This window comes from Lagopus muta, chromosome 1 (assembly GCF_023343835.1).
Source record: "Lagopus muta isolate bLagMut1 chromosome 1, bLagMut1 primary, whole genome shotgun sequence".
In the NCBI taxonomy this organism is placed as follows: Eukaryota; Metazoa; Chordata; class Aves; order Galliformes; family Phasianidae; genus Lagopus; species Lagopus muta.
Window position 1 is genome coordinate 179,513,523 of NC_064433.1, and position 17,008 is coordinate 179,530,530.

General features: G+C 37.6%; 1 protein-coding gene across 9 annotated transcripts in view; it reads right to left on the reverse strand.

Annotated features, from left to right (window-relative positions):
- The window catches only part of GRIA4 (glutamate ionotropic receptor AMPA type subunit 4), a 224,590-nt gene that overhangs the window by 47,178 nt on the left and 160,404 nt on the right, over nucleotides 1-17,008 (reverse strand). For 8 of the 9 annotated variants that reach the window (XR_007377242.1, XM_048945677.1, XM_048946183.1 and 5 more), the window contains exons 10-11: nucleotides 8,837-9,043; nucleotides 1,029-1,399 (exon numbers count right to left, since the gene is read on the reverse strand). Coding sequence is in view for 8 of the 9 variants with exons in the window: in XM_048945677.1 (XP_048801634.1) it covers nucleotides 1,029-1,399; nucleotides 8,837-9,043 (578 nt within the window). In the remaining variant the exon portion in view is untranslated. Of the gene's footprint in view, nucleotides 1-1,028; nucleotides 1,400-8,836; nucleotides 9,044-12,992; nucleotides 16,821-17,008 lie in introns of those variants that run through there. The other variant, XM_048946258.1, reaches the window with a different exon arrangement.

Consider the following 17,008-nt stretch of genomic DNA (forward strand, 5'->3'; position numbering starts at 1 on the left):
GTTGTAAAAAATCCTAGGTAGGTAATTTCTTTTTTGAGACAAAAGTAAAGCCTAGTAGTTGCAGATCAGTAGCTTTGTCTTTTTCCTCTTTAAGGATGAGATTTGCACATGCTTATACTGGTTCCAGGATTAAAACGTTTCTGTGACCAATTTAACATATGTTCAGTTACCACAAGGACTTATCAAACATTCTGAACACAACTATAATAACTCAACATTTCATATTTTGTTATTTAAGAAGCATGCATTTTTGTGGCAACTGTTATTTATGATAAGTAAAAACTACAATTTCCATTTTACCACCTGCAATTTGATGTGAAGGCTTTTGAAGAGGAATGTACATCCAGTATTAATCAGCAGCAATGTTATTTCTGATTTCAATAATAGCCGAGCTAGAGGTCAGTACTGATGCTCTGAAATCTCATTGCTAATTCAAATTTGAAAGAATGGGTCATAAATTAAGTTGTAGTTACTGCACACCAAAGTTCCAGAACATCTAAAAAGGTTGAGAAATTCAGGACTGAGATCATATATTACATCTGAAGTAACCCACTCTGTAATGCCTAGCTTGGCACTACAACATGGCTTCCACAAACAGCTGGTCAAATATTATCTCTCGTGTAGACAGGGATATTCTGGATGCAGTGCTGCAGAATTTAATAGGGAACAGAAGTGGGACATTTGTTCAGACAAGTTAAGTAGCATAATAGCGTGCATTTCACAACTGTAATACAATGGAACTAATTTAGCAACAACACAATTCCTCTGAAGCCCATACAGTGGGATTCCTCCCGTGTGTACCTGTTGTTTCTGAGAACTGTCTGTGATTTATACACATTGACACATGTAAACAATAATGGCTGAAATTCAAAGCATATTTTGTTACTCTTATTGTAGCTATTAAAACGAGAACAATGAAAAGGCTTCCTAAAGAATGAACTTCAAAACACTGCCAGGAAAATAAAATGGGAGACTTTACGCTTCAGTGTTGAAGAAAAAATGCAAACATGAAAAGATTTGACACAAACCTTGGGGAAATATCACATCCTTGTTGCATAAAGGCACCCAGGGAAAACCAGAGGCTGTTGAATATACCAAATTCATTGGGAGGCTGATCACTGGGTCCTTCTTTCCCATCCTCTGGTTCTTCTGTATGCCACTCGTATGGGCTAAACCTGCTAACTAGGAACAGGACCACACTGACACCAATGTAGGCAAAGACTATGCACATCCAGATCTCATACGCCAAAGGGTCCAAGAAGGAAAATACTCCTGGTTTAGATTTCTGGGGCTTTTTGATCATAATGGATATCCCCAAACTCATAAAAGGCTTAGAAAAATCAATGACCTCTTCTCGTACCAAAGTGATGGTCAGAGGCGCAACAGCAATCTCTGCTTTCTATAAAGAAAAAAGAAATATAGATGTATAGATTAATTGGATTTGGCTTATAGACTCAGATAAGCAGCTAATTCCAAAGGTATGTTATCAATATCAGGACACTGTGGCTTATATATTCTTTATACTATGTTTCTGTTTCGTACTATCACAGTCTACATTTACTCGATATGCTTTTAGAGAAAGAAACATATTGCAGGATTTTGTTTTACAGAACTACAGAAATACTTAATTTTCCTGAGAGAAGACTCTCAGATCTTACAGAGGTGGGTAGCAGTCTATGAAGGGCACTTCAGGTATTAATTCAAATTTAAAGAATTTAAGGAAGGATTCAAAGTGAAAATGGCCTTATTGACACTAGATATATTGGTATTTTTTATAAAATTCCAGAAATAGTTGCATATTATCATATTTTCATAAGGTACAATCATTGTTCTGCACAACCCAACTCAGAGTCTCACGGAAATTCCAAGTTCCATAAAGTAGCAAAGGTGATTAATTAATGCCACAAAACTACAGGAAGACAACTTGAGGAAAAGATAGTTCAGTACAAAGGAATCAAGTCATAAGCAGCACAAAAGACAAATACATGGAAAATAGGATACAAAACTGTGCCGTTAAATGATAAAAAGTTTGTTAAATCCACTTCCTTCAGAGAGAATTTTTTAAACAATCTGTTTCTTTAAATACGTTTTTGCCAGTCTTTAATGAATCATTACTGGTGATGATGTTGATTATGGATGCTAACAACGATGTTTGCATTAATTACAAAGTATTGTAACTGCACTAATTGTCTTTTCTGTGATCCAGGACCAACATCAGACTAAGGTTTGCTCCTCTCCCTGTGAGCTAAAGCTGTACAGTAGTACAGTCATACTACAGTATTATATACTGTACATACTATAGTATACTATAGTATATACTGTATATAGTGTATACTGTATATATAGAATATACTGTACTATAGTACAATATTACAGTAGTACCTTACATGGGAGTTGTAAAAGGAACTGGGAAGAAAATGCAACAGTGACAGGGGAACAGAGATGCAGAAAACTTTCTCCTGTTCATCCTGTCATCCTGTTACCCTCCCCACAGCAGGGCAGTTGGAATTGGGTGATCTTTAAGGCCCCTTCCCACACAAATTGTTCTATGATTCTGTGATTACCACAGTGCTATCCCCAGGTGCATTCATAAGGATGAAGGCTAGCCCAGGCTCTCTGGCTAGCTTGGACCTCTTAGCTAATGGGCTAAGGACGATATCTTTAGGAAATACATTTTTTGGTTGCAAATAAGGTAGACTCACAACCTGCCTTCTGCAGTGGCCATATTCTGCTTCAGATCTCAACACATGAGATATTCTGCATGTGTTTCCCCCCCAGTTACAAGCCCAATCATCTTCACGGGCACAGCTGAGTTATTCACAAACCTCCGTAATGTAACTGTCTTCATTTTCTTTTTTAAATACTTATTTTGCCCAAATTCATCCTACAGAGTAGCATCATCAGATAAAGTACATTTCTCATAGTTTATCAAAATTTAAACATGTTTTCATTTTAGCAAGTTCTTTGGGACATAAATACTCAGTAAAATACAAAAGGACATATTTAAATCCCTCAAATTTCAGCGAGATTAAAATAGGCTGAAAACTGAGGACATGCTTAAATAGTTTGTCTAATCCAAGTGTTGCATAAATAGCTTGTGTGATAAAGAAAAATTAAAATCGAAATGTAGGTTTTTTGTCATCTTTAAACTTTAAAACAGATATAGCATATTTAAAGTAATATGCTCTTGTATTTTTATAAACAAAGTTATACTAAGCTATACATATTTTATGGAATATAATTTTAAACTAATCTAATGTAGTTATAATTTAAATATATATTTGTAGCTGCATAATTCTGAACACATTAAAAGAAGTGACTCATTACCGTGCAATGGTCCAAAAATGCAAATTCAAATTTAAATTATTATATATTAATCATCAGGTTATTGCTGTCATTCTGAAAGAGCTGTGATGCAAACCCTTACCCTGATTTTATGTAAAGATATTACAGTTTAAGCAGTATAATTAAAATCATCATTTTGCAAGCATACCAGTCATTATTTCTTGTGCTAATATCTGGGGTAATCATTATGGCAATAGTGCTAATTCTCTGCATTTTAAATTCTGTGATATGAGGCATTTTTAAAAATCTCATTTCTTGAAGCGTTGTGATTTTATTAGTAAAAAATACAAACAATGTTTAAAATATATTTTCAAATATCCTGACAAGAAGAAATTGAATCTAGTGTCTGTAATCTAAGGACTGTAAGATGGTTTGGGTTACTGACATTGCTGCATAGTTCTGTACTTCATCTCACTCATCACTTCCCTCTTTCTAGAAAGATGGCTTCCAACCTTAGAGTCAATGTCATTTATAATCCCAAATCTCAAGTTCTGTGATTGCCTGCTGTGGAGTCCTTGAAACCAAATAAATAAAAGACTCAAGGAGATCGTGGTCTACTACTGCTAGTTTTTATCATAGCCACATAATAGTATCTTTATTAACACAGTGTAAACGCTCAGCTTGGTTTTCAAAAGTGTTGCTAAATCTTGATTTTCTTATGTGTCTGCTGATTATGAGCGGTGTTAAAAATGGATCCTTGAGAGTTGTTAGTTTTTATGATATGAAGTGGAAAAGTGACAGCACCACTTTGGTGCTAGCTGTGGAGATTAACTTGAAGACCTAATTAGCACACTGTTCTTGTATGCAAAACATTGGATGAGCTGCATCTTACCAAATTAAAAGGCCTGCAGAATGAGCTGTCTACACTACCCTAAGGAGTTAAAGAGGTATTGATCAATCAAACAAATAAGTACGTATCCCATTTCACTACATTTGCTGTCTAATGTTAGATAGTTCATAATGTAGACAAACTTGTTTCATGACAACGAATGTAAATGAACAGTACACAGCTAGGTCACGATTAGCAGCCCAATATTTGGAAAAAAATCCAACCTACCCAATCTGATCATATTAGTTATCATTTTTGTATGGATATTTTGTGGCACATAGAGGCCTACTTAAACTCCTTGTTGTTGAAAGCTAAATAGCAACAACTGCTGTGCATTAAAAGTATCAGTGTTTATGGATTTAAATGATAAACAGTATAACAATAGTGCAAATTATTCATGATCATGTTCCCAGTGAAATCTGTTTGGACAAAGACTAATGGCACCTCACACTCAAACCAACTCCACCTGTAATGGTATTTCAATCTAGGCTGCATGCTACCAAGTACAGATGTATTCTGCATTCTTCCAGCTTAAAATAATGGAACAAGATTAAGCCTGATGGTGCAGATTTTCACTTTTCCAGAGTATATTATTCTAATCTTTTAAATAAAATTTGTGCTTAGTGCAATCTGTATGAAGGTGGTAAAGCTATCTGAGAAAAATCATACAGGAAGTAACTTTAACTATGGAAGTACATGCTTCTCAGATTTTAAAGAGAAATGAGCTTTGACCCTCTGTATGAAACAGTGCAAGAGTAGCATATTCCGTCAGGGGAATAAATATTTAATCAAGGCTGACTGTCAGTGCATTTGGAAACACCTGTTATACATGATCAATGGTATTTCAACCTCAGCTGCGTTTCTTCTCTGAGTGGGCTAGATATGAAGGGCTACAGAGCCCCACAAGAGATTACTGAGGGTGCTCAGATAAATCAGGGACAAATTAGCAAGATTTTCTGATGGCTTTTCATATAGTGCTAAAATCAAAATAGGAAAATAAATCAATCCTTGCCATGACCTTATGTACAGTCATAGCAAAGCTGCATATCACAGCACCTTATCACTCTGTTTCCCCTGCAACATGATAGAAAAAAAAAATGAGCTACAGTGCTCAGGTAACAGCCAAGCCATTTGCACAGAATCTGAAGGCGTCCAGCTACCAGAACACAAAGTGCATATGGGTTTAACTAGGTAACATGGGATTAACTGGCACATGCGCTCACCCTCAGCAACATGAGCAGTGCTACATGGTACTGGGGGTCTATGCAAAGAGCAGGAGAGACAAGGACTGTTCTGTGTGATGCAGAAATGCTTTCACTGGGTGGCACAATGCTGTTTACCCTTTAATATGGTTGGCATTTAGTATCTGTAAAATGTTTCTCAAGCAGGTTGTCTTGTTAACTTGCTAATTCACTTGCAAATTTGGTCTCAATCCTGGCTGCATATAAAAAGCCCTGCTTGAAGCACAGCCAAACACTCAGACTTTGTGATTATGATTTGCGAATCTACCGGAGAAGATGAGCAGCCGCTTACAGGAGAGCTTTGCAGAAAGGATGGGCTGATTTTCCTGCTTTCTCTAAGTGGGGACCTGCTGCTGTGTAAATCACCTGGCAAGGACTTAAGGAGGTTGCAGGGAGAATGGTTTTCTTGATTTCCCCATGGAAATCTTAAGTAACACACTTTTCTGCAGTAACAGGAAAAACAATCTGCTTTAAAGCTACATCTGTATAAGTAAGTTGAACAAGGCTGGGGAGCTCCTGGCCAGCTGGCACAGCACAGGCTCTGTCTCTGCCATGAAAATCCTTGAACCTCCAAGCCAGAATGGCTGCACTCAAGCTGCTTATAGGGAGTAGTCTGTCACCCTGTAAGATATTACTCTGTTAACATCTGTGTCTCAAAGCTTGCTGGGGACACAGATGGACTTGTTCAAGTCCCCAGCAAGGATTGTGAAATCCTTTGTCTGAAGGACACACATGAACAAGTCCTGGGCAAAGGTTGTGAGATCCTTTGTCTGGGGGACGCAGATGGACAAGGCCAGGGGCAACAAGAGCGAGATGAGCTGCAGCTAGATAGCTGTGAAGTGCTCCTTTGTGTGGACCTATCTCAGGATGATGGCCATCTCAGAGGGTACTCAATGACTCTTGCTCAAGGCCCATCCTTGTCAAGTAGACAGGAGAACAAGGAGGATAAAAGAGGAACTGAAGACCATGAGGATAGGTTTTCTGATAACAGATTCCTCATGAAGAAGGGGGTTTCTGACAACAGATTCCTCATGAAGAAGAAGAGGGATTCCTGACGATCAGATTCCTCTTGAGGTGACTCCTGCATGCTGTCGAACTCTCCTGTGCTTGCTGCCTGAGCGCTGCTGCTGCTTCAAGGATTGGCTGCTCGACTTCCTTGTCTACCTGCCTGCTGCCCAAGGCCAGCCACGCTGCTGCTCCCCATCCCCCTGCTGCATCTGCCTGGGACTTCAAACGCTGTGCAACGGGACGCTGCTGGATCCTGCTGGTGACTATCCCCGCTTTACGCAACTCCTGCTTCTTTTCCATCTTTTCTATCGCCCTCCTTCCCTTCCCCATCTCCCTGATTAGGTTTGGTAATAAACTGGATGCAACAACATATAAACCATTGTTTCTTAATCTCACGCCGGGTATACAGATATTAAAAGAACCTCATCTCCCTCCTATAAATTGGAGCGAGACACACCCATGCTACCGTCAAGCTGGGACCAGAAAATATTTTGGAGAGTAACTATGGTCAAAAATACACCATGGACTTTGTAAATAGTCCGATAATTTAGATAGATAATTTAGCAGATTAGGCAAGAGAGTTAAGTACTCACAGGCATTCCCTGGTACTACTGACATACTGGGATCAACACTGCCAATAGGAGCTTTTGGGTGCTATAGCAAATACTGGGCAACAGCAGAGTACTATTAGTTCTTTTAGTTAAATAAGCAGTCCTGAGAGCTTTCAGCTTGACCATCAAACCTCTAAAGAGCTTTCATGTAATTCTTCTCTGTTCAAAAAATAAAGTTCTGACCATGCATTGTGGAATGTCCTCTTCAGGTATTTGCAACAAGTTGCTCATGCCTGGGAGTGTCCTTGCTTTCAAGTATGTCAACAGCAGCAGTCACATTCCAGGACTGGTATGAACCTCTGTCTGAGCTTCCCAACAGGAATTTGTGTGTTAGTCTATTACTAGAGATGGTTGAGTTTCATGAGGTAAATTTTTCAAGATAAGGGAAAAAAAGATTAAAAAAAAAAACCAACAAAACAAAAACAAACAACCAAACACCACAAATGATCAGGAAACAGAAAAAGTGTAATTTCAATTTTCCTCTATAACTTCACTAGATTTTAAGTCACTAAAACTCTGCTATCAAAACTCTACAGAATCTGGACAAAGGGACTTTCTCACAATGTGTATAATTTCGCAGATATCTTAGAAGAAACTACTGATGTAAAAGTGTATAATGATCACATCTATGTGATGGTTAATGTAATTAAACGCCAGATAAGAAGTTGCCTTAATTTGGATAGGATGAATCTGAAAAACCCTTGATTTTTAACATTCTGAGAGTTCTAAGGCACTAAAGCAGTTACAGACGCCTGGTGAGCACTCAGCTTTTCCTCTGTGAGATTAGTTCATTCAGGAGCTTCCAGGAACACACAGGAGTTTGTGATGCTTATGTAATCTTCCATTCTCGCATCAAAGGAAATCAACAAACTCGGGGACATTGTTTCCCATACTTTTACTGTGCAAAGTCTATTTCATGTCATGGGGATACCTGAACTGATGAATAAAAGACTGACAAAATCTGTCAGCTTTATGTAGTTGACCGAACAGAGCAGGGCCCTAACCATCATTTGGCAGGCAAGGCTCTGCCTAAAACTGTGAGTAGACAAGCTGTTATTCAGCAGTCTTTCATAGAGGTGTAAGCATGACACATGCTAACTGATGGAAATGTTCTCATCTAAAGGGCTTCAGGACTTTTTGTATTCCATCACTGAAAGGTTATCTCAAATTTGGGTTCTGTTCACATTACAGATAGCAGCAGCTGAGGCAACCAGCAAGCAGAGCTCTGAATTTTTGCTTCTTTTGGTAACACTAAATACTAAAAATATTTCTCTTGTGGTTGTTGGAACTATTTTCACAATTACAACTCTGTCAACGGAATTTTTAACCATGATGCTCTTTCTGCAGAATCCTTCTCCAGATCAGTTCAGTGCCTATATGTTCATATATGTTATTTATATGTCCCAATAAATGACAATTCCTAACACTAGTCCAACAGTCCTGTCTTTGTTAAAAGATCTGCCCCCATTCCATGAAAATGAATCAATGAATGATACTCTTCCCAACTAAACTTTACAGTATATCAAGAATGGGTGGTCTTGAAAGTCCTCCATTAATTCTAAGAGTAACGAATTTTTAAGGGATGTGAAAACTATGGATGCTCTAATGTCACAAAGTACTGGTTGAGCAAATAGCAAAATTTGCATTTGATTTCCTCTTGAAAATAAATGAAAGCACAGAGATACGAAACAGAATTGTTTCTTTTCTGTGACTTCAGGTTTAAATAAAATACACACATACTTCCTAATTTATGACTAATACTAAAATAAATTAAATCCTGCTTCAAAAATTGGTATGCTTACCCCATAAACAAGTTCTCCCACCATCCCATTCCAGATTTTTGTCTCTGGATCCCTTGCTCCATATTTTCCATCAGGAACAATGGCAATTTTGTACTTGATACCAATATGTTTTGCAATTTCTGACGCCAGATCTACACAGTATCCTTCAAACTTGTCATTCCCTTCAAACGTATCATGGTTTTTCTTGAACATAACATATGGGGCTTCCTATAATGAAAGAATTAAAACTGTAAAGGAGAAGTATACAGAACATACTCTGAAAAGCAACATGTAATCTACTGACTGAACAACATACTTTTAATCAAAAGTACATGGATATTGTTAGCACATTTAAATTTAAATATATGAACAGAAATCCTTCTGGATATACTATTATACTATTCTGGATATACTGTAATTTGGCTTACACATTTCACAAGCTTTATCAACCTTTACAAATAAAAATCATAAAAAAGACCCAAGTACGAATATAATTTTTGCTTTGTGCTAAATTAAAGATCTTAGTACAGTGTATAGTGAATATAAAGCAAGATCAGAGGTTGCATCTGTGCAATGCAAATGACTGTGGGATAATACAAGGTTATAAATTACACTTTTGACTGCAATGAGTGCAATGGCTCTTCCGAAAGTAATAGCTTCTATTTTATGATGTTGGCCCATGATGTCAGAGGTTGATGTTGGTGCTATGGCAGTAGACTTTGAACCTTCCTGCCACAAGTGTATTACATTTTGCTTCTGTGTGACAGATGGCAGCAGAGAAGCAGTCTGACAGAATGGCATCTGACATAGAAGTGTGAATGAAGGAAATGTGTGTAACTGAATTCCTCCATGCAGAAAAAAATAACACCTATTGACATTCATAGACACTTTCTGAACGTTTATGGAGACCAAACAGTGGATGACAGCACAGTGAAGCGATGGATGGTGTGTTTTAGCAGTGGGGACAGTGGATCACCTCTACTGGTGCAGACTTTTACAAGTGCAACATGTAGGCTCTTACATAGCTAATGGTGGTGACTCTGTTGCAAAATAGTGTCTTGCAGCTGAGAATTTGTGCTATGTAATACTGATATTGTGCTTTTTGTATCTGTTGTAGTTTCCATGAAAATAAAGAGGAGGCGTTAATTTCAGCCCAACAAATCTATATCCTGTAACATAACTCCTTTGTACATAATTTCAGGTGCACAGCCTGAATTATTCACTTTCTTGGGGTTTAAAATGCACAGTTGCTCAGAGGCTATGCACATTCTAGTGAGAATATGGAAGTATATTCCATAGGAAGCATATAATCTTTGAATAAAGAGTGCATATTTTACATGGTCTTTTACTATGGACCTAAGTAATATTCATGAACAAGCATAGTGTAAAGCTGACTGATATTAAAGATGCGTGTCAAATTATCAAAATACAATTTTGGTTAGTAAGTGCCATTGGAAACAAGTGAAAATTGTTTTGAAAAGTAGATCTTAACAGTCTTTGTAAATCATGCTACCACAGTAAAAGTGAACATGTGACTGGGAAATTAAAATCATATTTTTTCTATCTGGCTCTGTGAGGATTTCAGACTTTAGCAATCATTATGTCAAACTATAGTTCCTGGTGGTATTTTAAATGACTTCACATAATCCATATTAATAGCCAGTTCCAGATAAAATATTGTCGCTAATGTCACCCTTTGTTTGAATTTACATCATAAAATACTGGCAACTCCAATTTTCTCTGAGGCTATAGCTGTGCTGGCTCTTGGCATGCTTTTTAGACATTGACCTTGGTAGTCCTCTGCCCTAGTCACATCTTTCCTACATACCTAATTAGCGCACAAATAAAATTAAGGTAAATGGGTAGATTGAGAATTTGTTCTAGATGGTACTACATGAACATCAGTGTTAAGCAGCGGCAATTATGTGACCTATATTCAATGTTTAACAAAAAAGGATACATGGCATTAAAGGAGCAATGAAGGATTACATACATCAATTCCAATTTTTTTATTATGCCAGATAAATTTCTTCTTTCAGACACAAAAATGTAGCTCCTGTTATCTGCATCTTAACCCACCCAAGAGAAGAACTTGATAGGCAAGTTTGAGCAGTACGTTCAATTTACTATTACAGAATGAAAAGGCAGAAAACCTGAAAAAAGTTAGATTATATATGGGAGGCACTATTCCCTTTACTTATGTAAATTTAATCCCTGTGCTAATTGTGCTTATGACACACCTCGGTATAAGGATGGCAGAAGGGAGCTTTGTGTAAAGAGAATGGAGAAAGTTATGTAGTTCATTTACTTAATGTGACAAAAATGTCCTAGATTAAATAAAACAGTTTGGGAATGGGGAAGCAGGAGGGGTTACTTAAACAAAGATGCAGGTTAGTAAGTACTGCAGGAATATTTCATTCTCAGATGTATCCCCAGAAATCTTCTCCTCCCATCCTCTCCTTGTGATATTCTCTACTACTGATGTGCTTTCATGGGCCACAATCCTTCAGTGATAATTCAGTACTGCAGGCCATTTATGCATTACCACCATTAATTCCAATATGAACCATATTGCATAAAAAACCGTTTGCAGTGGTCACATTCATATCCTACCTGGCTACCTGTCTCCTTGTCATGTATAGACATAGGTAAAAGCCCAGAGAAATCTGAAGATGATAATAGCAGACTGCTGCACTTCTTGAGGATTTTGTTATGAGCACTGCATGAGCAAGGACTGCTAAAACTGCAGCAATCCCCAAGCAAGCTGTTATCATCCTGGCATATGTGACGCGGACATTGAGAAGGCCACAGCATTAACTATACATTATAATCTCTGCAATGATGCAGTGCAGTGATTTTGGTAGTGCAGTGTTTGGATCTTCTAAAAAAACCTGACGAATTTTAGCAGCAGCATATCTTTCTTTGTATTCCATTCCCTGTCAAGTGAGCTTACTGTCAACCACCTGTTTTTCAGAGGGAGGGAGGGAGAAGAGCAGTGATCAGGGGTTCTGTCCTCAGTTTGTTATGGAATATCTTAATTTTGGGAAGTATTTCAGGCACATGAATCAAATGTTCCTCACTCATTTACAGTTTGTGTTCCCATTACAGGAAATGTCAAAACCTTTGTCTTTCTACACAGTTTTTGGTTTTTTTTTTTTCCATAGAAAAAATGGTTAAAAATAATCAGAGGAAAAAAATAGCCTATTTCCTGACTTAGCAGTAGAACCATATCCTGTCCAATATCTTGAATCTGTGGACTCTCCTTACAAACTTCAATTACATTTGCTTGCTGCACTTGAAAAGTCATTTTGTTTTTCAATTCCAGCATCAGTGTTTGCTAGCTTTTCTGAATCAGACATTCTTATAAATACCAAACCAATGCCATATAATTAAAATAATGAAAAAAAAATATTCTGGAGAGAGATTTGAACCAGACAAGTGCAGAGGAGGCCAGCTTCTCCCAGAACCCTGACACTGAGCTTCTGCCTGTACATCATTGATAGGGCTGCTACAAAATAAAATCATTTTAATTGCCTCTGCATAGCAAAGCAACAGATGCTTGATTCTTCCTGTTAATAGATACATAAATCTCAGCCCTCCTCTCTCCATGCTCTCTGAAGGATCACCAAGAGGGGGAGCAGTGAGATTCAGCACCACCCTCAGTAGGTGCAAGCAGTAGTGACCCCATCCTGTGAAGGCACCTATGAGTGTGGACTCACTTGGCCTAAGTTCTGGCAGGGATTGCTTGGGTGACTTGAAGGATCCATTTTGGTTCATTTCCCTTCTGCTTCCCTTTCTACTCATTTTACTGATTTAGAGTAAGATACAGCAAAGAGCATCATTTGTAATGTGAATCTATTCTAGAGGGAGGTACTACTTGCTGTAGATTCTTTAAAAGAAGTTCAGTGTAATCTCTCAGCACAAAGCAATACAATTAAAGTTAAGGGAACACATATTTCCTCTTGCTTACTGTGCTATCCTTTCCCTTTTACCTATTTTACAGAATAAATTATTTAATTTTTGTGTCTACATTATCTACCAATATGAAATGTGTTTTCAAGGTAGAATTTGATGGGGAAATGTGTACGGGACTGGATGCGGCTTACTGCTAAAAGACTGTTTGCAAGAAAATTCAGATAGCTGAACTAGTTTCAATTCTGGCCACATCAGACATCGGGGCTAGAACTAATGAGGTGTGCAGATGCTACTGCAATAATATCAGGACACTGGAAGGCAAGTGTTACTGGTTTGCTAAGAAGCAACTGATACAGTTGAACTTGCAAGGCCATGCTGCAAAGGCAAAAAAGACCTGAATCAGTAGCATGCACTCAGCTATATGTTACATTCTACCTGTGACACTGAAAAAAAAAATTTGGTCTGTACTGACTATTACGATAGCATTTTCTAAACCAGTGGTAGTAGCAGTGTAACCATACTGCTCCAAATGAATAAGAGATGCAAGATATCTGAGTAGGGGAATTATCTTTTATTAGATCAACTGAAATAGCTGAAGACTCTAGGAGGGGTTTTTACTGTTTCCAGTCTAATAAAAATATTATTTCTCCCTACCAGTTTTTTATTTACTGCATTTTTTGAAGAATAAACTCTTAACCTGCTGATGAAAAACACAGATTTGACTTACTGCTGAGTGAGGCTCAATATCATGGTACTTGCAAGATTTCAGCAGTTTAATAATAGTCTATTTTGTAGTAAATCAAGGAAAAGTCCGCATTGAAATGATCAATGACTAGCACAGGAACAGATATTTGAAATGGTGCAAGCTTTACTTATATAATTCACAATTTTATAACAATACTTAACATATGTAAATACAAGTTTATGTCTGCAACAATTACCTTTATAGATGAAAACAAATCATTTCACCACATTCCCATAAATTCATGTGTACAGTAAAATGCTCACAAGTGATGATTCATTCTATAATGGAAGCTGGAGAATGTAACTAGTCCAAATATTAAACAGATCTATGTATGCCTTGCCTACTTAAGAAGTTAATTTCAAAATCTTTAAGCACTGTAAAAATAAATTGTAAAAGTGACAAATATTTGTGCAAGGAAATGTCTCATTTTTTAACAGGAGTGGCACACATCACACTTTATTCTGAAAAAAGCCCACCTTCTATAGTAGCCAATTTAATTTTTTTTTTTTTTTTTTTTTTTTTTTTTGAAGAGTACAGGATTCGGTTTGAAGTCTTTATTATTGTCATGCAACCACTATTATTTTTTTCTCCAGTCTACTAAAGAATTTAATTAATAAATATATTTTTATGAAAAAATATTTTTCTATTATGAGAAGATCAAAGAATTTTTGAGGTAAGACTCAGGCAAGTGTACATTAGTCAAAACAGAGGGTGATATTTTGTCACCTACTGGAAGTGTCTGTCATCTTGGGTGCCCTATGGTAGCCTGCCTGCCTTCCATTTGTCATTCTGCAGGTCTGGGTAGCTAAGATATCCTCAGTGTTAGCTACCTACCTATGGATAATTGAAGCAATCTCTAAATCTTTGAGTACTTTCATGAAAACTTACACACTTGGTGAACAATTCATCCCATGTGTGAAACATCATGCGGTAGCTAAGACATCCATATGGATTGGTCATATATGGCATAAGACTGGCAGGAAAGGTTCATCCTGCTGGTGTAATTACAGAAATGGGGGTAGGCAGAATATCCTAGAGCATCATAAATCTCACTGCATACTTCAAGCAGGCAACTGAATTGAGACCCTCCATAAAGACATCTACATTTAGATGGCACAATCTTGAATGAGATTCTGCCCTTAAAGATTAGTCTGCCAATGCAAAGACTATCTTATTAAAATACTGAGCTGTAAGCCACAATGCAGACACAGCTCATTGCATGTCGAGCTTTGGTTCTACAGAATTTTTGTGATCTTTAGGTTTTGCAGTCTCATATTAGGTACAGCGTTGTCTGTATCATGAAAGGGATTAGAGAATCTAGGGTACTCATCACAGCCTACTCCCATATATTCTAATTCAGCATCTCAGAAAGTGATGAGGAGCTGGAAGAGGTTGTCCAGGGAAGTTATAGATGCTCCATTTCTGGAGGTGCTCAAGCCAGGTTTGATGAAGCCCTGGGCAGTCTGATCTGATGAGTGACAGCCCTGCCCATGGCAAGGGGATTGAAACTGGGTGGCCTTAAAGGTTCCCTCCAACCCAAATCATGTTGTGATTCTGTGATCTTACCACCATATTTCTTATCTTGCTATTACAGTGATGATTACTTTTCCTGGCTGAATAAACCACTATATTTGCCTTACTATTAGAGAAGGTTATGTGCAGTGTCTCTACTCCAGCCATATAATGACCCTACTGCACATCAATCTGGGGACTCTGGGGGGGCAGGGGTGGGGGTGGGGGGGTCACACTTCTGCACAAAGGGAGAGCATCTGTTCATTCTGAGAGGGCCAGGCATGCAGGAGGATGTGAAGCATGTGAAGTGCATGACACGTGGTTCTCCCAGGAACTATAAAATCCAGGGCTATGTGGCAGCTGGTAGATTAATGTATGTCACTTCCCATGTTGCCTTCTCACTCTGGGATGCTCCCTCACCACTTGACTATTTGGTGATAGGCTGAGTGTCTACGTGCTGCACCAAATCTGTACAAAAAAATTCTGCGTGCTCTTACTACATTACAAATGAAGATAACATTTTACCAAGTAGAAAACCCTGTACTAGGTTCTTTGATTGCAGAGCTAACTCTTTATAATGCCATAGCCATACAGCCGTGTTACAGCGAAGTAAGCGTAGACACACAAAATATGAAGAAACAGAAGGCAAATCAACTTGTGCTATTTGGCTTCAGGCAAAAATTAAAGCAAGCCATGCTGAGAACTTGTAAACTTTTCTTACTCTGCCATGACACCTCTCTTTGAAGACCGAAAAGTCTACAGCACTGATTGCAGAAGTGTTTCACTTTCATGTTGGAAAATAGGCGTGCAACCAAAACTGTATGCCATCTACAATGGTTCAACCTCCCTTCAATGTGAAGTAGGCAATGAAGAGGTCAAAAAACTCATTGTCTTGCAAAGAGTTGCTCTAGTTAAATATATATATATTTTGTGTCTAGGTGTGCGATTATACTTCTGCATATTAAATTAATTACCTCAATAAGTGAATATTAAGAATCATGGTTGTAATCTGCCTTCAGAATCATGTGATCAGCTCCCATTGGATCATCAATGGGAGACGTGCATGACTTTTATGGCAGAATTCACCATATATTCAAACCAAATTCTGATATATTTCTCTTGCACTGTGATTTCAGAACACTGAAAAGGGACATTTTTGGTCAATAATTAGTTCTACTTTTAAATAATTGTATTTATCCCAAAATGACATGCTGCATAAACAGAGGGCATGCTTTGGAATATTAATTCAGTTTTTTGGTTTTGAAAATGATCCCACCAGTCCTTTCAATACGGGGACTGGAAAAGTTCTTTTGAAGATAACATTTATTATGCACATCAAAATGCTTCAATGCAAACAGGACAGGCAAGATAACACATTTTAAAAGCTTTCTTGTTTTCCTTTTTTTTTCTTTCTGGCAAACAGGAACCTTGCATATTACTTTTCATTATTATTTTTTACTCGCTTCTCCTAAGCTTGGAGCTATTTATGGAAAGTACAGTACTCATGTGTGGTAGCTTCAGTCAAAGATATCAGGATTGGTATGAGAGGAAAATTTCGACTGAAAGCTTGTTATTCACATCATTCTCTTCTCAGCTTGGCAAAGTTGAAGGTTAACGTCATCTGTTCTAGACATTTCAGATTAGTCACAGAACTTTTCTTGGTGGTTCAGTGCCTGGTCATCCAGTCAGAGGAACAGTAATCCATATGGAAAAATTAGCTCAATGCTACTAGACTGGTGGTTAATACTTGAGCCTTAGTTAGGAATGTTCGCAGCATCTTGGGACTCTTTTCTTCCTTGATCAATTTCTTAAAATAGGATTCTTCATCAGAGGCTGAAAAGAGGAGGACTGTACTGAAGTCTTTTTTTTTTCCATCACCAAGTCTTTTTTAGGAAAAAGATACATATTATTTTAAATGTCCCATGCAAATTTTAAAAAAAAATTACACAATTTGGTTAGGATTTACACTCTGAATTCCTGCACAGTAGTTTGGTTGGTTTGCATCCTTGAATGATAATCTT